The 23,304-nt window shown below is 40.7% G+C and overlaps 1 protein-coding gene across 2 annotated transcripts in view; it reads left to right on the plus strand.

Annotated features, from left to right (window-relative positions):
• Positions 1-17,053, plus strand: part of LOC110435773 — a 17,133-nt gene extending 80 nt beyond the window's left edge. Inside the window, exons 1-8 of one of the 2 annotated variants that reach the window (XR_002453631.1) lie at positions 1-269; positions 365-415; positions 494-551; positions 13,515-13,589; positions 14,205-14,269; positions 14,904-15,003; positions 16,256-16,549; positions 16,704-17,053. The exon at positions 1-269 is cut by the window's left edge and continues 80 nt beyond it. Coding sequence is in view for 1 of the 2 variants with exons in the window: in XM_021461811.1 (XP_021317486.1) it covers positions 508-551; positions 13,515-13,589; positions 14,904-15,003; positions 16,256-16,513 (477 nt within the window). In the remaining variant the exon portion in view is untranslated. The remainder of the gene's footprint in view (positions 270-364; positions 416-493; positions 552-13,514; positions 13,590-14,204; positions 14,270-14,903; positions 15,004-16,255; positions 16,550-16,703) is intronic. The other variant, XM_021461811.1, reaches the window with a different exon arrangement.

A 23,304-nucleotide genomic window follows, 5' to 3' on the forward strand; every position in this document is an offset into this window, starting at 1 on the left:
CCAAATGAGCATATCTCGCCGCCACCTCCGTCCTCTTGCTTCACCGCCGCCGAGGACCTTCCTGGCACCATCTCTCTCCCTCCTCCTCTCAACCCCTCAGATCCCTGTCGCTATTGGCCGTGGCTGCGGTTTTGAAGGCGCAGTTGAGGGTGAGCATCGACTGTTGCTGCTGGGTTCGGCACCGGCGAGGTCGACACACCAAGGTCGGCCGTCCTACCTGCCACCAAGCCCACCACCGCGTCTTCTGCCAACACTACTGGCAGATCTAGGTTCCCCTCCTCCAGATCCCCTTCTCTTGCTCCTCGTTTACACATCTCCTACTTCCCCTTTCCCTTCTTGATTCAATTTGATGATTCGACTGCAGTATGCGTTCGGCTCAGGTCACGGCCAGGAGCTCCTCTTTAACTGCAGCAAGGTGAGTTTTTCTTGAATGCCAATGCTGATTGTTTAACTGTTACAATTGTGTTGTGTAATATAGTGTATTCATTCGAAGATGCCTCTCGATGGATGTCGCCTCCTAGCGGTCTGCAACCCGGCCTCCTACACGTGATGTAAGACTATCCTTCAGTCGTTGTTATTGTAACTGTGCATCGATTTGCTGACCGAATGAGGAAGCTTGTCAGTTTTGATTGGTTCAGAGAGGGCTGGTGGTATTTACCACTGTTTTGTTAGCTGAGGGAGACCAGTTCTAGTAACTAGATATTTATGTACTATTTTTAAAGGAATTAATTACTTTTATTTGTGAAGATGAGTACCGGTTCAGATGTGCAGAATGTTATTGTTCAGAGATGATCACAGTTGATACAAATTATTTATAGTTATAGGAAATCAACACATGATGCTAGAGTGCATAGCATTTAAGTTTTTGTGGTCACACATGACAATATTTGTGGTTAGGCCACATTAGTAGCAAATAATAGAGTTTTTTTTTCAATTGACGACAATCAGCTTTTTTAAGTTTTTATGGTCTCATACGACATTATTTGCTTCTACTCTATGCAATGGCATTGATGCTGTTGCATGTTAGTTTCACCTTACGATTAGAATTTGTTTTTTTACACTGTCTGATTGTAACACCCGATTTTAAGGACAAAACCGGATATGCATCATATGTGAGTTTTAGAAGACAAACCTCCCATATAGCTACAAATAAGGGGTAATATCAAAGGACAACACAAAAATTATATAGCGTACATAAAAATCAGAAGCAACCTTAGGCAGCAAACCACGGAATATAACTCCAAACTTCGGGTGTTAACTTCACTCTACAGGATCCAACTGACTGGTTGATCACAAGCCCCATACTTCTCCTGAGGTGTGGGGGAGATAGCAAGAGTGAGTCCAAGATGAACTCCGCAAGTATAACAACTAGATTGTATAGATCCCACAATCTTATGATCAATGTGACATAAATAATATAGAGCATTAAACAATAATCAATGAGTTTCTTAACACAAGGATCATCACCCTTAATGTAAGAGTTCTCAAGGCCGCTCGTGACCGTGAGCACGACTAGTATACCAGTTTTTAACACTCTGCAGAGGTTGTACATCTTTACCCATGAGTCATTGAAAGGTCCAAATGGCTAGAGGGGGGGTGAATAGCCTATTTAAAAATTCTACAAACTTCAACTGGACAAGTTGATTAGTAAAACAAAAGGCGAAGCTATTCTAGCACTAGCACAACTAAGCTATGCAAGCCACCTACACAAGTCTAGCAAGAAAGCTAAACACTAGTTACAACAAGAAAGCACAACTAGAAGCTTGCTACACTCCTAAGCTAAACAAGCTACACAACTAGCAAGGTGTACACAAAGGTAAAAGAGAGGGGAGTGATTGTTATACCGACGTTGTAGAGTAGAAATATATCCAATCAATCACGTGCACAATCACAAGAGAAACCTCGGCAAGAGATGACACAAGATTTTTTACCGAGGTTCACTTGCTTCCCGGCAAGCTACTCCTCGTTGTGGCGATACACCCACTTGATGGATCACGAGCTAATTGGCAATCCAAAGCCAAACCCTCAGCGGGTGCCGCACATCCACTCACAAGATGGGGATCCTCCAAGCCACGAGCAATCCACTAGAGTAACCAATTTGCGATCTCCCGCGGGGAAGGCTCAAGAACCCCTCACAAATCACTTGGTGAGGCTCGAAACAATCTCCAATCACGAGCTCAACACCACCGCTGCTCCAAGCTATCTAGGGCGTCGGGAAACACCCAAGAGTAACAAGAAATCCGCAGCAAACTCAAGATTCAAGTGCCACTAAATGCAACTCTCAAAGCAATGCACTTGAATCTCACTCAATCTCACTAGGATTAGCAATCAAGCAAGGAGATGAGTGGAGGGAGTGTTCTCTAGCTCAATGTATGTCTCAAGTAATCAAATGTGCAAGAGGGAACCTCCCAAAGCCGGCCACCTTCTATTTAAAAGCCCCTCAAAGAAACTAGCCGTTGGCTGTTTTCACTGGGCTAAAAACGGGGGCACCGGACGCTACTAATTGAGCACCGGACGCTCGACTCCCTGCGTCCGGTGCACTGGAGTTGGCCACGTGTCGAACTTCAATCTCGCGCGTCAGTTTCTAACGGCTACTTGCAACACACCGGACGCTCTGCAAGTCCACACCGGACGGTCCGGTGCTCACCGGACTCGTGCGCAGAGAGGGTGTCAAACTCGCGACCTCACCGGACGCTGGGCACCGGACGGTCCGGTGCTCTCCGGACTCGTGCGCAGAGAGGGTTGCAAAAACCCCTCACACCGGACGCTCTCAGAGTGCGTCCGGTGCTCAACCCTAGCAGGGTCAAGCACACCGGACGCTGAGGCCAGCGTCCGGTGCCTCCGCACTCAGCGTCCGGTGAGTGTTTCTCAGTGAGAAAACACTCCCGCAACTTCTCCAAATTTCCCACCGGCGCAATAGAAAATAAACACTTAATTTTCTCAAAAGCGCCGAATCCCGAGAGAAACCCACACCTCTCTCAACCCTAGGAACTCCACCTCCTTTGCAAAAGTGCTAACACCAACAAGTGTCCACCACCAAAGTGCATGTGTGTTAGCTTTTCACAAACATTTTCACCAAAGGAGTTAAGTTAGCACTTTACTAGATCCTAATGCATATGCTCAAGATATGGACCTAGTAGCACTTGATTCGAGAGATGACCGTGATTTCCCCTCTTGATAGTCGGCTATCTATCCTAAACCCGGTCAATCACTTCTCTACTCATCTTAGACCGGCAAAAGTAAAACCCTATGTTTATACCTTTGCCTTGATAACTTTGCTCCTCGTCTATCACCATGATCTCCACATCAAGCTTCATCTTTTTGTAGTCATGTGGCCACCTTTCCATGCCACCATGCACCTTCATCACATGTGTTGCTATGCCTAACTCAAATCACTTAAACACAAGGCATTAGCAACTTGGTGTCATTAATTACCAAAACCAAACTTGGGCTTTCAATCTCCCCCTTTTTGGTAATTGATGACAACCATCACAAAGATATGAAATGAAATCATAATGAACTTGAATTGTTTGTCCAAAGCATTTTAATCATGAGACAAGGTTGGACAAACATTTCAATTTCGGTTTTGGTAGTACTAGCTCCCCCTACATATGTGCTTCCATGAGTTTGGTTCAAGTTTGCACATATGCATGAATTAGAATTTTGGGAGATTTATTACTACCAAAATGATGCTAAGGTATATAGAATGGACCTTTGAAGCGTGATACCAATCGGAGTTGCCAATATACCATCCTTAGCACCAATGTGGTTAGACATACACCAAAAACTCAAGATACCTCGTGAGATCACAATAAATGTCTAGATACCACATGAAAATAAGACTCTATGCTAGAATTCAAAGCATCATTCAAGTTCTATTTCTAGCAAGCACCAAACAAACAAGAGTTGTGAATTTATACTTGCAATGCAACACCTTATTATGTTAGTGCACATTCAAATGCAACAAATGGTTCATGAGCTTGCTCCCCCTATTTGTGTGCTCAAGTTTTAATTTAATTTTTCAAAAGTTATCTCTCCCTCTTAAGCACTTTTCTCCCCCTTTATGACTTTATCTTTGTTTCTCTCCCCCTTTGTCATCAATGACCACAAAGGTTCAAATTTTAGTGAGAATTAAGTCAATCAATATGAGGGTCAAAATATGGTTCAATCTAGATCACTTGCCTAGAATATGTAATTCGGTTTGATCCAAGGACAAGCTTCTTCACACCTCATAAAGTATAAGGGTTATCTTGACCATGTTGAATTACACATCATAAGCTCATATTCTAGATTCAACACTAGGCTTGCAAGCTCACAAACATGTCGTATGCTACCACTAGATCAATCAAACATAGAAGCAATAGTGGTACCATACATACATCAAAATCTTTTGATTTTCATGAATGAGCCTATTGTTATGCAAACATGTCTATATGTTCTAATCATGTCCTTAGCAAAGCATGAATGCTATGTCAACCATCATTACCTTGCTTTGTTGGAGGAGAGGCATGTCTTATATAGAAATGTGGGGGTGCACTCATTTCAAGTTGGAGAAGTCAAGTATGTTCAATTCATTTCTCAACTTGCAAAATCTCTTCTCATCAAGTGGCTTTGTGAAGATGTCGGCTAGTTGATCTTCGGTGCCAATGCTTTCAATGCTAATATCACCCTTTTGTTGATGGTCCCTTATGAAATGGTGCCTTATGTCAATGTGCTTGGTTCTTGAATGTTGAACCGGATTTTGTGTCATCTTGATTGCACTCTCATTGTCACATAGCAAAGGCACATTCTTGAATTTGATTCCAAAGTCATTCAAAGTAGCTTTCATCCAAAGCAATTGTGCACAACAACTACCGGCACTAATGTATTCAGCCTCGGCGGTTGATAGTGCAACACTATTTTGTTTCTTTGATGACCATGAAACTAGAGACCTTCCAAGCAATTGACAAGTGTCACTTGTGCTCATTCTATCAATCTTGCATCCACCATAGTCGGAGTCCAAATATCCAATTAACTCAAAGTTAGACCCCTTGGGATACCATACTCCAACATCATGAGTGCCCTTAAGATACCTCAATATCCTCTTGGTTGCCTTCAAGTGACTTTCTCTTGGTGAAGCTTGGTATCTTGCACACTTGCACACACTAAACATTACATCCGGCCTTGATGCGGTGACATAGAGCAAACTTCCAATCATGGACCGGTATAGCTTTTGATCTACCATGTTGCCACTTGCATCACTACCTAATTGATCATTTGTGCCCATAGGTGTGCTCATTGGTTTAGCTTCTTGCAACCCAAACTTCTTGATCATGTCCTTGATGTACTTTCCTTGACTTACAAAAGTGCCATCCTTCATTTGCTTGATTTGAAGACTAAGGAAGTAACTAAGCTCTCCAATCTTGGACATCTCAAACTCATTAGCCATCATTCTTCCAAACTCTTCACAAAAGTCTTGATTGGTTGAACCAAAGATGATATCATCAACATAGATTTGCAACACAAACAAGTCATTTCCTAGCTTCGTGGTGAAGAGGGTAGTGTCAACCTTTCCCATCTTGAACCCTTTAGAGAGAAGGAAATCTCTGAATCTCTCATACCATGCTCTAGGTGCTTGCTTCAAACCATACAATGCCTTCTTGAGCTTGAACACATGGTTGGGTTTCTTGTCATCTTCAAAACCGGGAGGTTGTTCAACATAAACCAACTCATTTATGAATCCATTGAGAAATGCACTTTTCACATCCATTTGATAGAGCTTGATGTTGTGGGCACAAGCATAGGCTAATAATATTCTAATTGCCTCCAATCTTGCAACCGGTGCATATGTCTCTCCAAAGTCAAGACCTTCAACTTGAGTGTAGCCTTGTGCTACTAATCTTGCTTTGTTTCTCACAACCACACCATCTTGATCTTGCTTGTTTCTAAAGACCCACTTGGTACCAATCACATTGTAGTTCTTTGGCCTCTCAACAAGCTCCCACACTTGGTTTCTTGTGAAGTTGTTCAATTCTTCATGCATGGCATTTACCCAATCGGAATCTCTCAATGCATCTTCTATTCTCTTTGGTTCTTCAAATGAGACAAATGAATAGTGCTCACAAAAGGATGCTAGCCTTGATCTTGTTTGTACACCACTTTGAATACCTCCAATGACTTGATCCAATGGATGATCTCTTGCTATGCTTGTAGGTTGAAGTATTGGGAGTTGATTGCTTCCACTAGCTTGATTTTGATTTTGATCATCATCATGAGAGCCACTAGTACTTGCTTGATTTGTATCAATTTGTACTTCTTGATTGATCATGTGAATGTCATTATCATCATCAACTTGCATTGGCCTTATGTCACCAACATCCATGTTCTTCATTGCATTTGACAATTGATCTCCTCTCACATCATCAAGATTTTGAGCTTCACTTTGAGATCCCTCGGTTTCATCAAACTCAACATCATGGACTTCTTCTAATGTGCCATTTGTCAAGTTCCAAACTCTATATGCCTTGTTTGTGGTGGAATAACCAAGTAAGAACCCTTCATCACATTTCTTCTCAAACTTGCTCAATCTAGTGCCTTTCTTGAGAATGTAGCATTTACAACCAAACACTCTAAAGTATGCAATGTTGGGCTTTCTTCCATTCAATAGCTCATATGGTGTCTTCCCAAGCTTCCCATGGCAATAGAGACGGTTGCTACAATAGCAAGCCGTGTTGATAGCTTCACTCCAAAATGAATGGCTAACATTGTATTCACTAAGCATTGATCTAGCCATATCAATCAAGGTTCTATTCTTTCTTTCAACTACACCATTGGATTGAGGAGTGTATGTTGGAGAGAATTGATGTCCAATGCCAAGATCATCACACAATTCCTCAATTCTTGTGTTCTTGAATTCACTACCATTGTCACTTCTAATCTTCTTGATAGTAGTTTCAAACTCATTTTGCACCCTCTTGACAAAAGACTTGAATAGATCACAAACATCACTCTTGTCATAGAGGAAGAACACCCAAGTGTATCTAGTGTAGTCATCTACTATCACAAATCCATACTTGTTGCCACCAATGCTAGTGTATGTTGTTGGCCCAAATAAATCCATGTGCAATAGCTCAAATGCCTTTGATGTGCTCATTTCACTTTTCTTAGGATGTGCATTTCCAACTTGCTTTCCAGCTTGACAAGCACTACATGGTTTATCCTTCTCAAAGATGACATCCTTCAAGCCTCTAACTAAGTCATGCCTCAATAGTTTGTTCAATTGTTTCATTCCAACATGACCAAGCCTTCTATGCCACAACCAACCCAAACTTGATTTGCTAATTAGGCAAGATGTCAATTGAGTGTCACTATCATTGAAATCAACCAAGTATAAGCTACCATGCCTAAATCCTTTGAATATCAAGTTTGATCCATCAACACTAACCACCTCAACATCATCACTTCCAAAGATGCATTTGAAACCAAGGTCACAAAGTTGTGCAATTGACAAGAGATTGAAATCAAGGCTCTCAACTAGCAACACATTTGATATGCTCATGTCATTTGAGATAGCAATTTTACCAAGTCCCTTGACCTTGCCTTTCTTGTTGTTGCCGAAGGTAATTGAATCAAAGCCACCATTTTGACTAGTATCAATTGATTTGAACATACAAGACTCCCGGTCATATGTTGAGTGCACCCACTATCAAGTACCCAATGCCTTCCTCCGGCTTTGTAATTGACCTACAAGACAAGATCAATTCTTTTTAGGTACCCAAACTTGATTGGGTCCTCCAAGGTTAGCAACTAAGCTCTTTGGTACCCAAATGGCTTTCTTCTTTGAGCCCATCCATGGTGCACCAATGAACTTAGCATGAATACCTTTTGTATCCTTGATAAGCACATAGAAAGAATTTAGCTTAATTGAGGATACATGAGCTTTGGGTTTCTTGTTCATGCATTGTTGCTCTAGGTGACCAACTTGCTTGCAAGCTTTGCAATACCGGCCATTGTTCTTCACAAAACTAGTCTTGTGAGGAGTAAAAGCGGCTTTACCTTTCTTGGGGTTATAGCCCAATCCCTCTTTATAGAGAGAAGCTCTTTGGCTACCCAAGCACATAAGCAAGCGGTCCTCACCACCATAAGCCTTGGCTAAGGTGTGATTGAGCTCTTTCACCTTCTTCTTGAGAATTTCATTCTCAACTTTTAGTGTGGTGTCACAAGTGAAACCATCACCACTAGATGAGGATGATGTAGATGTGCTACATGAAGGGTTAGTAGAAGCAACAACAATAGGCTTACTTAAGATATCACATGTTAGGCCTATGTTGCAAGTTTTAGCTTTCACCATTTTAGTAGGCTCATTTTCACATTTGTTAACTAGAGAGGAATGAGCTTCTTCAAGCTTAGTATGAGCCTTTTGAAGCTTCTTATGGTCTTCCTTTAGACTCTCATAAGATGTTCTAAGCTCATCAAGTTCTTGCTCAAGGGTTTTCTTATCCTTAAGCAAGGCCTTGCACTCCTTTCTAGTTTCTTTATAATGATGAGTGCAATCTTCTAGCATAGTGATTAGTTCATCTTTAGTTGGTTCGTCATCATCACTATCACTATCACTAGCATGGTCACTCTCATCATCGGATGATACCTTAGTGGCCTTAGCCATGAAGCATGATGGAGTGTCGAAGATGGAGTTTTTTTCTTGAATGGCAATGCTAGCATGCGCCTTCTTCTTGGTGCTCTCATCATCACTTGAGGAGTCATCACTATCCCAAGTTGCAACATGGGCATCACCCTTCTTCTTGTTTGAGCCTTCCTTCTTTTCTTGCTTCTTCTTTTGCTTCTTTCTTTCCTTCTTGATGGCATCTTCATCATCACTATCATAAGGACATTTGGCGATGAGATGATCCTTGCTATGGCATCTAAAACACCTCATAGAATGGTCATTCTTCTTGGAGGAGCTCTTCTTCCTTCTTGCCTGATAGCCCTTCTTCTTCATGAACTTGCCAAATCTTTTGACAAGAAGAGCCATCTCCTCATCATCATCACTATCGCAAGAGCTTGCTTCTTCTTCACTTGATGAGTCTACCTTGGCTTTGCTCTTGGATGTGGAGGCCTTGAATGCCACACTCTTCTTCTTCTCATCATCCTTCTTTTCACCTTCCTTCTTCCTTTTCTTGACCAACTCATCCTTCTCATCATCATCTCTATAAGCATCATCGGTCATCACTTCTTGGAACACTTGTTGGGGAGTTGATTCACTAAGTGTTGTCTTGACTAGCACGGTGATCAATGTGCCCAATCTCTTGGGTAAGCTTTTCAAGAATTTTATAGAGAATTGACTATCTTTCACTTCTTCCCCAAGTGCCTTGAGCTCATTCACAATGACTTGCAACCGGTAAAACATCTCCGGCACACTTTCATCTTCTTGCGTCTTGAAGCTTGAGAACTTTTCTTGGAGGATATATCCTTTGGCGGTCTTGGTTCCCTTGGTGCCCTCAAATGTTTCTTCTAATTTTGCCCATGCATCATGAGCAATCTCAATATTCTTAATTTGCTCAAAGGTCTTGTCATCAAGAGCTTCATGAAGAGCACTAATAGCAATATCATTGCATTGTAGCTTCTTCTCTTCGACCGGTGTTGGTGCATTTTCATTTGCAACCTCAAACTTTGTTTCGGTCACCTTCCAAACCTCTCTATTGATTGACTTGAGATGAGCGGTCATCTTGGACTTCCAATATGCATAATTGGTGCCATCAAAGTAAGGTGCCTTCTTTGTGTTATTGATATGCAAACTAAGAGCCATTTCTTCACCGTAGGTTGTTAAGCCTCAAATAAACGGTGCCTCGGCTCCGATACCACTTGAAAGGTCCAAATGGCTAGAGGGGGGGTGAATAGCCTATTTAAAAATTCTACAAACTTCAACTGGACAAGTTGATTAGTAAAACAAAAGGCGAAGCTATTCTAGCACTAGCACAACTAAGCTATGCAAGCCACCTACACAAGTCTAGCAAGAAAGCTAAACACTAGTTACAACAAGAAAGCACAACTAGAAGCTTGCTACACTCCTAAGCTAAACAAGCTACACAACTAGCAAGGTGTACACAAAGGTAAAAGAGAGGGGAGTGATTGTTATACCGACGTTGTAGAGTAGAAATATATCCAATCAATCACGTGCACAATCACAAGAGAAACCTCGGCAAGAGATGACACAAGATTTTTTACCGAGGTTCACTTGCTTCCCGGCAAGCTACTCCTCGTTGTGGCGATACACCCACTTGATGGATCACGAGCTAATTGGCAATCCAAAGCCAAACCCTCAGCGGGTGCCGCACATCCACTCACAAGATGGGGATCCTCCAAGCCACGAGCAATCCACTAGAGTAACCAATTTGCGATCTCCCGCGGGGAAGGCTCAAGAACCCCTCACAAATCACTTGGTGAGGCTCGAAACAATCTCCAATCACGAGCTCAACACCACCGCTGCTCCAAGCTATCTAGGGCGTCGGGAAACACCCAAGAGTAACAAGAAATCCGCAGCAAACTCAAGATTCAAGTGCCACTAAATGCAACTCTCAAAGCAATGCACTTGAATCTCACTCAATCTCACTAGGATTAGCAATCAAGCAAGGAGATGAGTGGAGGGAGTGTTCTCTAGCTCAATGTATGTCTCAAGTAATCAAATGTGCAAGAGGGAACCTCCCAAAGCCGGCCACCTTCTATTTAAAAGCCCCTCAAAGAAACTAGCCGTTGGCTGTTTTCACTGGGCTGAAAACGGGGGCACCGGACGCTACTAAGTGAGCACCGGACGCTCGACTCCCTGCGTCCGGTGCACTGGAGTTGGCCACGTGTCGAACTTGAATCTCGCGCGTCAGTTTCTAACGGCTACCTGCAACACACCGGACGCTCTGCAAGTCCACACCGGACGGTCCGGTGCTCACCGGACTCGTGCGCAGAGAGGGTGTCAAACTCGCGACCTCACCGGACGCTGGGCACCGGACGGTCCAGTGCTCACCGGACTCGTGCGCAGAGAGGGTTGCAAAAACCCCTCACACCGGACGCTTACCACCGGACGCTCTCAGAGTGCGTCCGGTGCTCAACCCTAGCAGGGTCGAGCACACCGGACGCTGAGGCCAGCGTCCGGTGCCTCCGCACTCAGCGTCCGGTGAGTGTTTCTCAGTGAGAAAACACTCCCGCAACTTCTCCAAATTTCCCACCGGCGCAATAGAAAATAAACACTTAATTTTCTCAAAAGCGCCGAATCCCGAGAGAAACCCACACCTCTCTCAACCCTAGGAACTCCACCTCCTTTGCAAAAGTGCTAACACCAACAAGTGTCCACCACCAAAGTGCATGTGTGTTAGCTTTTCACAAACATTTTCACAAAGGAGTTAAGTTAGCACTTTACTAGATCCTAATGCATATGCTCAAGATATGGACCTAGTAGCACTTGATTCGAGAGATGACCGTGATTTCCCCTCTTGATAGTCGGCTATCTATCCTAAACCCGGTCAATCACTTCTCTACTCATCTTAGACCGGCAAAAGTAAAACCCTATGTTTATACCTTTGCCTTGATAACTTTGCTCCTCGTCTATCACCATGATCTCCACATCAAGCTTCATCTTTTTGTAGTCATGTGGCCACCTTTCCATGCCACCATGCACCTTCATCACATGTGTTGCTATGCCTAACTCAAATCACTTAAACACAAGGCATTAGCAACTTGGTGTCATTAATTACCAAAACCAAACTTGGGCTTTCAGTCATGATTTACCCTTTCGCCTGAGGTGATCAGCCTCGTAACCCACTACCAAGGTAGGTCGGCAGGGATCACTATGAAGTCTTTCAAAGGTTCGTCTAACAGGTTAGGGCCGCTTGGTTTCGGTAGTCAGTCCATGTGATTCTACCCCGCAGGGGATCCACGGTCTGCTATCCCCCATTTGCGCCACACGGGTAACCTCTAACAAGCTAGAAAGGTTACTCATACTTAACTAAAGCCAGAGCCATTATAGCCCTCATGGTTGCACTTTCATCCCGGTTATCACTTACGAATAAATCCTCAAGTTGTTAACAAGTCATTATTATCATTTGTTGCTTTATATCAATCTAGTCACAAGATCATGGTCATAGAATTAAAACCCAAATGCTATACTTGCCTTGATCCAATTGCTCCTGCTGGTCCTGCTGATCTTACTTGCTTCCAAGACTCTGATCTTGATCACCGAAGTAATGCCCACTGTCTAATCTCAATCATCGATCATCAACACACAAACAATCAGAGACAGACATACACGAAGCAAACAAGATCATAATTAGAACAGTACACCAGCAGTAAATAAATCTAAATAAAAGCTTTCCAAAATCATCTACACGCTGCTACGATCACGTCAACGCAAAGTTCACGCAAAGAGGAGTTACGATGCGAAATCTACGCCTTAAACGGGACTGCAAAGGCTATTTACGGACTTGTATTTATCTAGGAAACCTAACAGTGTCAAACCTAGACAACAGTGGTACCAACATGACGCTTATAAAATTACGAAACTAACGCAACTTGAACGGATCGAATCGGAGCTAAAACGGAGAAGATATGAATTTTCTAAGATTGTCTTTAGAAAAGTAATTAATTAAATAGAGTCACGAAATAAAAAGGTATCAAATTGTTAAACCAAGTTTACTAACGTAAAGTTTATGTGATTATGAATCTAACGCAAGTTGAACGGGTCAAATCGGAGTTCAAACGACGATTTTATAAGCAAAATAGTGCAGTGGCAGTTCTGTAAATACTTCAAAGAATAAACGTTTTAAAATAAATCCCAAATCCTGGAATAATCCCCTCGGCCAGGGACTGCGGCCGAAAATGCAGAAAACTAGAGGTTTCTTTAGCAAAGTTGCCTGCGAAAGGGTATCAGGAGTTTCTGGCCATCGGATTAGAGATGGACGGCTAGGATCACAAGATGAAGAAGAGGGAGAGACAAGGAAGGGCGCGGCCGCCGGAGGGGGAAGAGGAGGATAGCAATTTAGTTCTTTGCTTCTCCAATGAAACCAAATTTCTTCAATTTGCCTACACCTCACCCTAGAGGATTTAGTGGTAAGGTCATATTTCCTTTAGTCCACACTTTTGACACAAGAACTAAGCTTTTATGCTACTGTGAACTGCAACAGTGCAACTAATCTCTCCTCCAATTTATGAAATTTCTTTTGCTTAATATATTCATTTCTTAATCTCTTATGTCAGTTCCTTGAGGTTATGAAATTGAGAAATGACAATAATTATCAATCGCGCTCCTGCAGCATGATCTGTTTGTATGCATTTTTTTGATATTGATGTTAGTGTTTGCTATCTGCCAGCCTAATTCAACAAACTTCAATGATGAGCAGCTTTTCGTTATTAACTCATTGATCCATCCTTTGTCAGATGCCAGAAGTCAACATGCGGTTTCAAAGTCCTTTAAAGTCTAAATATCTTTGATGATGCTTCGTGTTTAGAGCAAATATTTTCATCAATGTTATTTATTCTCTTTTGTTCTTTTTTAGGTTGTGTGTGTGCAAATGCCAGGCGTTTTCCATCAAAGCGCTCTCCTCCAGCTACACTCATGATCGCTCACAAAGGTCATTTTTTTTCTTAATACCCCCGATCTGTAGGTCTAATTTCTTATGCTTGAGTTTTCATCATGTATATTTTTCTTGTTCACGACTTCGTTAGATAATTAGCCATATCAATATATCCTCTGATCTGTGTGACAATAACTAGCAGGTAACCATATTAATAAAATCATCTGATCTGTTTTGCTGACTAATTATGCTACATTGGATAATTAGAAGTTTATTTCTTTGCTATTTGCATCTTTCAGGTTTTCAAAGGGCATGGACATTTTTCCATTACTATATTAGATTGCATGTCAAATGTTCATTCAAGTGCTTAACTGAATCTATGCTACCTTTTACATCAGGAATTACAATGTCTTGAGTGGAAATCAACAACTTGCATGCAAAATGTTTTGTGTTGAAAACTTGAATATCAAATCTTCGTTCAAATGCCTAGAAGCTTTATGTTAACTTTTTCTATAATTTATGCATGAGTATATAACCCCAAGGCATGGTGCTTCTAGGACCAGGATCTGAACTTGCCCTGCCCACCTATTCTAAAATTGATTTGTCTTATTGAACATTGTAGTCTGTGAATTTTCAGACGATGTTGGTCTCATCCTTGTCCTACTTATGCAGGCACGAACGAGTAGAAAGAGAGCACCTTCATGGCTCTAAAGTTGAATATTTTGTTGTTCCTCCAGGTAGCCATTTTACTGTAGACTATATTTTTTAGGAACTATTTTATTGTAGACTATCAAGCTATTTCTTCTAATTGGGTTCTCAAGTGTCACCAACTAGATATGCTGGAAAAAGGATATAGTTGCAGACGGTTTGATAAACAATTGATGGTTAACCAATTAACTATCACCATAAATATTCATTTCTAGAGACAAATACCAGGATTGTTCCGGCAAGCAGGTGGTCGTAGAAATCCTAGCCTGCTACGTGACAATAAAAATATTATTTAGAAACACATTCCGTAGTATGATTCATTAATAAAATTATAATTGAGTGGTTTCACTTATTCAGTTAACTACTGATGCTGACCTAATAAGTGAGTTAGTACTATGATTGATTTATGACATTATAAGTGTTGCTGCTGTGATATAGTAACTGTGTTGGATTAATTAGCATGTCCTTTTTTTTGCTCGATGCATAAGCATGTAAATTAAATCTTGAAACTTGATCATCACGGCTAGAGTTGGTCAATTTTGATTGAAGATCCAGCTATCCAAGTAGTTATGCCTCGGAGACTTCCACTTATGAGATCAGCTTATGCCTTCTCTGATCTGTCAACCAAACTGACGCTAGTCATGTCTTGGTGGGTTTTTGTAGTGATGGAGCTGATGGCCATGAAGTTCAGGTTCTGAATGAGAAGGGATTGTGGGCTGATGGTCAAGTGAGACATCAGTTTGTCCATGTTTGTGTGCCTCAGGTAATTTCGTGTTCCTCCTGTCTTCCCCTCATGTACTCTGTCTTCTTCTGTGCTGCAGTAATATTCATGTGTTTCGTGCTTCAAAAGATCATCTTTTTAGTAAATGTGTTCTTTGTTTCAAATGTCATGCGATTATTTTGTTCAGCTTATGTTGGGGAATGGGGAAGAAACAGGCTTTAAGGGATTGTGATGCAGGACCATCATGTGCTCTGCATGCTATTACTAATTGAATTCTGGACTCAAACATGTTCTCATGAGGTTAAAAATTATATATGCTCTGAATTGTCAACTCAAATTGAATCTTTCCTTTAATTTCATTATTTTGTTTTTGAGATACCATCAAATTCGTATTCGTGCGCTGCTTCAGTACAAATATGAAATATGTTTCAGTACGAACACTATGTCCTGATCTTATATCCTGTTCTCTATTTTGTTTTTTTGTGCCTTCAGAATAAACAACAGTAGACACCCACAACAGTCTTATTCTGTGATCCAGTTCATTAATCATTCTTAGTTAAGTAAACATCTCCAAGTATTTGCTTTGCATGAGTTAGAAAACATTTTCCCCTTTCCTGTTCACTTCTTTCATTTTACCTAGTCCCTGGCCTGTCCCCCATGGCGGTGGCACCCACCAGGCTGCAATCTCCATCCCCATGGTGGAAGCGCCTCCAGGTGTGGCGCATCACCATGAGCACAAAGACGTCACCATGGCCTCGTCAACGGCGAAGGGCGTTGTTAGTCCTTCTGAAGGTTCATTTCATACATGGAGAGGGCAGATTTGTTCTCATTTTTCTAAGGTTTGGTTCCTTTTCAGTTTGACATTTTGTTTGCCTGATGGGTGGCAAAGCATTTGATGTTGCTTTTGAGTGACACTTCAGAGTTCAGTCACACCCTATAGTTTTATCAAGTGAAACTATTCCATTTTAGGGCCTGTTCGGTTAACCATTCCCAGCCTGGAACGGTCCGGAATATTTCCAACCAAGTATAAAATATCGAATGATTCTAGGTCCGGAACAGTTTCAGGCCATTCTGGAGAAACGAATGGTTTCAGGCCCAGAAACGAACAGACCCTTAAGATAGCACTCATCTGTACTACCATAAGCAGGAGAATGCAATAGTGAAATGTGCATGCAGGGGAAAAAGTCAATAAACTACCTTCTCTTTTTCTGTCATCCCTATCCAGCATTAGTACAACAGTAATTTAGCATATGGAACATATGATTTTGCTACTCTGACATCTTATTTTGTGCAGACAATAGCTCTTTCATTACTAGAGCAGTTGCTAGTGGAGTGGTTGCTGGCGCAGCCTTGCTATTTGCTATTCCCGCTACCGGCAGCGGCGGCAGTGGTGATGAGATGGGCTCCCAGCCCCTCTTTGCCTGGTTGCACAGCTTGTGCGCATTCTTGTGGCTGTGCGAGCGCCTTCGAGCTGCAGAACTTCTTGGGGGCAGTAGTAGCAGGCGAAGACCGCATGGAACCTGGGCAGCAACCACAGCAACGCGTTAACTGATCTTTGGCTACTTTTGTGGGATTCGACAAATTTGTAGTTACGTATATCTATCAGATTTTGTATTGATATATTGGTCAAAAACCGATATATTTTGACAGCAGAAATATGTAATCAGATGTTTAGACAGACCCTAATATTAATCATGAATATTATTTTTTAATGTTTTCTTTTGTTCCACGTCTTTTGACAGGTGAAGTAATTGGCGACCACTAGAGGCGCAAGAGAAGGGAGAGGGATGCATTAGTTTTTTCCCCTCAAATGGTATTATTTGAGATAAAAAATTTAATATAATTTAGCCTATGAGTTGTGAAACTGTAGTATTTGTTATCCCAATAAAGGTTATTTAGCTGTCATAAATTGTATCTGATTTTGTGGACAAAATTAGATAGAGCCACAAAATTGTGTATTTAATTTGCATAGTGTATTGCTATCTTTTTCACGAGTCATTCACCTGAAAATTATGTTGGTGAAAAAAGATTTATGGTTTCAAATACGCTTTGTATCATTCATTTTAGTTAAAATCTATTTTATGAATAGTACCATAATAAATGATCAAATCTGTTGATGTTCCGGTTGTAGACTTATTTGTTTGTTGATTCATCTATCTTAAAATTTAAATCTGCATTTCAAAAATAATAACGCCTGGCAAGAGCAAAACTGACAACGAGATAAAAATAATTAAAAAATCGGCCACCTCAGAGGAAAAAAGAATCTATGACAACTTAGAGAATGGATTTGGACGTCACTAGTCTAAAACAAAATTGACCACGAGGACAAAAAAAAAAGCTGAACTGGATAAAAAAAGAGGAAAAACCAGCCCACAACGTCAAAGTGAACGAAATAGAAAAGGTCAAAAAAAAAGTCGCCCTTTCGTGCGTCCGTGGGGATCAGTGCATGGGCATGGGGGAGTCTCTCCGTGCGGCCACAGAGATCGAGCATGGGCGTGGGAGATCTATATTTATATATATATATATATATATATATGGATTGCTTTACGAGGAACGGGACAACGTGATCTTTAAGCATGAAGGACATGGCCTGATCGCTTGCTTCTTTTGGATTGTACGTGCATCATGTCAAAAGAAAATAGACCAAATTAAATATTTAGAGCTCATGTAAAGATATCAATGGGTATCTCAAAATTAGATTATGCTCATAGCCAAGTGGAAATAAATTTTAGAAAAATGGTAAAATAATTCCGGATACTTTGTAATATATCGGTTGACGGAAGATGTACCCAAAGGAATGATTTAGAGTACAATGAAGGGATATGGAAAACTCCAAACAAAAAGATTAAGATTAAGAAAGAGGAGACTTGATTATAGAAAATTAGAGACACGCTGGATACAAAACGATGACTAAATGTACTCTAAATTTTACCCACTCATAACACAAAGCCAAGCAGCAAGCAAGCATCCCACCACATCAATAAAAGCCAATCAACTTAATTCGGAACAATTTTGAAAATTCACTTTTTTCTATAACTAAAGTTGCACTAACTAACTAAACTTGGTAAATTTTATACAAATATTAAATCTATTTATATCTATTTAGTGTTTTCTATGGACAACCCAAAATCAAAAAATTTGGGGTGTGACAATGAACCAAACATGCCCTAAATGCACGCATGATACCTTTATGAGCATCATTTTTCTGGAACACTCACACACTACCCTTACGAGCATCACACCTATAATGCACACACGCTACCCTAATGAGCATTCTTTTTAAAAAATACACAGTACAACACATGTTAGCAAATTCTCGAGATTAATAAAGTCACCGTGGGTGCTTCGCCATGGACATGAACGTCATCTAACACTAAAACACAATGCCACGCTAGCAAATTCTTGAGATTTGTGAAGTTATCGTGGGCGCTTCGCTGTGGATACGAACATCACCTAGCACTAAAATACAATGACATTAAATCTGAAATATTTGCTTCTATGGGGAGTAAATCCAGAAATTGACGTGCTACTAAGACTTTTCTAATCACTCGATTACATGTCCTTTCGCTCTTATGAGCATCTTTTAAAGACTAGGAGATCTTGACACAAGCCGCATAGATGGACACGGCCTTTATAGCTGAAAGAATAGTGCCACTAAATTTTAAAATACATCTAGAAAAACGCAAAAACCGGAATGAAGTTGAGAATTTTAACTGGAGGGACACGTTTCACCACAGATAACTTAACCAGCTGAGTTTACAATTTTACTTCTAGTTGACGCGTTGAGTTATAAAGAAAATGATGAACCTTTAAAGATGACACGTACGGTACTTAATAGTCCGAGTAAGAAAACCCGGTCATTCTGCTCCCTTCAGCTTGATGCGACAGGGTAATAGGACTATACGAGTGCTTGACATCGAGTGGGTAGAACAAAATTGTGTAGACTTAAATTTGTACTCCCTCTGTCCTGAAAACCGCAACTTCCAGAATTATCCTAGGTTAAATTTTTAAAACTTGACTGAATTTTTAGAAAAAATATTAAGTTTTATAATACTAAATTAATACCATTGGATATTACCATAGAATATATTTTCATAAGATACTTATTTTATGTGATAGATATCGATGTTTTTTTCTATAAAGTTGGTCAAACTTAAAGTTTCACTGCCACAGATTCTAAGAGTTGAAGCTTTGAGTGACAAAGGGAGTAGTTTATATGTACTCCATAGCAATTAGGCATTTTAATGTTATAGGATATGTTATGACTTTTGAATGAGAAGATCTGAGCAGGCCTAAGCAGGCCTACTATATTTAAGCCCATAAAGTGCAGAAAAAATGGATCAAGGAATCAATTTTTAATTCCCCAAATTTATTATTATTTTTCCTATAATTTAATGCTCACAAAAACTATTTAACTAAATCAAATTCAACTACTTAGAAGATGAAATTTTGGGTGTTACAATTCTACCCCCTTAAAATGAATCTCGTCCTCGAGATTCGAAAGAGGCTTCGATCCTCTGAGAGAAACAGGAAAATATCTTGATAATCCTTTCAACTTCACAACTTGCATATCAAACCTAAACACTTGTCTCAAGGTCACACCTCGTGAACAACATTTCCATTGAATAACTATTATTCATAGTTGACCAAAGTCCATCTTGACTACTAATCCTCTTATCTTACAACTCCAAGAGACATAGAAACTTAATATGCATTTGTCTCCTCAGGTAGCAGTGGACCACCATGATACTCAATTCTTTTTCCTGACGGTGCTGTTAAAAGCATTTTGTACTGGGTACTGTGGATCACTCCTTTGTGTGCACACAACCATCCATTACCATGGACCAAGGGAATACCAAGTGACTCTAGCACAATGAGGTTTACAGTGAAGTTTTCTTTGTTTATGACCAAATTGATATTTGAGCACACCTGATCTGCTTGTATTTCTCTCACTGGCGTTTGAACTAACAAAGGCTTTCTCATTGGGCACTTCGCCCTCTTGATTGTCTTTACGAGGTCGGTGGGAATGAAAGAATGCGAAGCACTCGGGTCAAAGAGAGCAAAAAGTTGCACTGAGTCTACTTGAATATAGCCACCAACCACTTTGGTAGCTCCATGAATGTTATGCCTATCCACATTGCTCAGTCTTCCATTGATATAGTTTCGTTGCACCCTACTTCCATGAGCAGACTTCTTATGGCTTTTCCTTTTTCTCTTTCGCCGTTGTGGATTCCGATTTGATTCACTTCCAACTTGCTCTTGAGTATCATTATTTTGATAGTACTCAGTTTCATCATACTCATAACATTCTTCAAGGGTAGGATCATCATTCTCTTCCCACGTATCAGTAAGAGGCATCATATAGGGCTCCTGATCCATGGGATACTACAATCCCTGTCATCAAGTTACCAACGTCAATGACACGAGAAGGAGAGATGATCATATTCATAGAATATCTCACGAGACAACTCTCACTTCAAGATAAGTTGAAAATGCATCAACCCATGATAGCAAGGTTCTACCCCCTTAAGAAAGGTCGACTAGGAGGCACAAGGAAGGTAGCTTGCACTTTTTCTTGACAAGTTATCTTGCATTGAGACCCTTTTGACATCCCAAGAAACTTATGTGCAAGGAAGAAACAAATATCCTGATTTTCCTCGCGATATGAAAATCACCAGCGCAGGAAAATGGACATAACTCTTGTTTTGTTAATCCAATAGGGTTATAGCTTATACTGTTAGAAAGCTTAGAAAATTTTATACAACCTTTCTGTAGAACACTTTTCCAAATTCTATAGTTATATTTGTCCAAAACAGCAGGCAACCAAAACTGGTCCAGATTCCTGACAGCACATCTGTATCGTCTTGTAATTTTTGTAACTTCCAAACCATAATAGCTATGGGGGTGATTCTTGAGGTCGGAGAAAGATCTTGAAGTCTATTATCATCCAGAATTTTCTCGTGATTTTCAGTCATCCAAGAACAGAGACATAAACTGATAAAGATGAGATACTCTAGTAAGGCACGGTAAGGTAACAAGAGAAAAACCAAAACCCAACTATTTATGTCATTAGTCCTTATGCCTTAGACATATAAACTAAATGAAATTGTGAAGAAACTCACAAGATCATTACACTCATTACAAAGATGCAAATCAAACATAAACATAAAGACGATTCAACCAAGCAGTAAAGGTTCACAAGGCACACAAACTTGACTTTCGCTACTAGCGTTTTTATTACACAAGGGCACAAACTCCTATATCTTAAACTTAGTGTGGCTTCTTTCATGATACTACTGTTGGTTCTTCTGTGGACAAGACTTTACATAGTGTCCTTCCTGTCCGCAGTGATAACACTTTTTCTTAGCTGGATCCTTCGTGATATCATTTTCCACTGAGGTGTTGCTCAGTGTGTCATCAGTCCGCTGACTCTGAAGGTTTGTCTCTGGTTGGCTAGCTTTCTTCCTAACTTGGTTGATCCTTCGAGGTTGATACTCTTTATAAGTGATGGTCCATCCATCTATGCATACCTCATGAGCAGTGGGGTTAGCTTGAGAAGTTTCTTCATCTCCAAGGTTTGGATTTTCATGGCCAGAGTTCAAAGCTAAATGTGACAACTTAGGATTTGAATGTTGTTCATTCCCCAATGCTGGCTCTAGTGATTTTGCCTTCCTCTTCTTATCCTCATTAGTCCCACAATTTGGTTTTACCTTAGCTTCCTTTTTAAATGACCTATTCCGACGACAAGGAAGACCATAATACCTACAACAATGGCATTGGTCCTGATATCTCGATGTATTTCTACCAACAGTTCCATGAGTTCTCACATTTTTCCAAGCTTCTGCTACTTGTCTCTTCACTGGTCCTGAGATGCACTACTGAGAGTTCCCATTCTGAGTCATTCCTTCCACTACTTCCTTTTGCTTAGCTAGAAGCTTCTCCTTGTCAAATGCTTTTACGGGTGGCATCTCTGAGTCCTTTTGTTCATTCATGCCATAGGTCTCCTCGTTATGAGCCATCTAAATAGACAAGGTGGATGGATTTAGAATAGAGACAAAGTTTTTATAATAGAATAGGGCAGAGGTAAGCATATTTTTTAGCAATTATCAAGGTTAAGGTGAAAGCAAGAAGTAAGGAGAGATAGAAGCATGCTAAAACGTCCGGTTCTAACTAGGCTTGCGTCCTACAGTCAGCATTGCTTTGATACCACTTTGTAACACCCGATTTTAAGAACAAAATCAGATATGCACCATATGTGAGTTTTAGAAGACAAACCTCACATATAGCTACAAATAAGGGGTAATATCAAAGGACAATGCATAAATTACATAGCGTACATAATAAATCAGAAACAACCTTTGGCAGCAAACACGAAAGAGAACTCCAAACTTCGGGTGTTAACCTCACTCTACAGGATCCAACTGACTGGTTGATCACAAGCCCAAAACTTCTCCTGAGGTGTGGGGGAGATAGCAAGAGTGAGTTCAAGACGAACTCCGCAAGCATAACAACTAGATTGTATAGATTCCACAATCTCATGATCAATGTGACATAAATAATATAGAGCATTAAACAATAATCAATGAGTTTCTTAACACAAGATTCATCACCCTTAATGTAAGAGTTCCCAAGGCCGCTCGTGACCGTAAGCACGACTAGTATACCAGTTTTTAACACTCTGCAGAGGTTGTACATCTTTACCCATGAGTCATGATTTATCCCTTTCGCCTGAGGTGATCAGCCTCGTAACCCACTACCAAGGTAGGTCGGCAGGGATCACTATGAAGTCTTTCAAAGGTTCGTCTAACAAGTTAGGGCCGCTTGGTTTCGGTAGTCAGTCCGTGTGATTCTACCACTCGCAGGGAATCCACGGTCTGCTATCCCCCATTTGCGCCACGCGGGTAACCTCTAACAAGCTAGAAAAATTACTCATACTTGACTAAAGCCAGAGCCATTATAGCCCTCATGGTTGCACTTTCATCCCAGTTATCACTTACGAATATATCCTCAAGTTGCTAAAAAGTCATTATTATCATTTGTTGCTTTATATTAATCTAGTCACAAGATCATAGTCATAGAATTAAAACCCAAATGCTATACTTGCCTTGATCCAATTGCTCCTGGTGGTCCTGCTGATCTTACTTGCTTCCAGAGCTCTATCTTGATCACCGAAATAATGCTCACTGACTAGGCTCGGTCACCAAACATCAACACACAAGCAATCGGAGACAGACATACACGAAGCAAACAAGATTACAATTAGAACAGTACACCAGCAGTAAATAAATTTAAATAAAAGTTTTCCAAAATCATCTACACGCTGCTACGATCATGTCAACGAGA

Source organism: Sorghum bicolor, chromosome 5 (genome assembly GCF_000003195.3).
Source record: "Sorghum bicolor cultivar BTx623 chromosome 5, Sorghum_bicolor_NCBIv3, whole genome shotgun sequence".
NCBI classification, from domain to species: Eukaryota; Viridiplantae; Streptophyta; class Magnoliopsida; order Poales; family Poaceae; genus Sorghum; species Sorghum bicolor.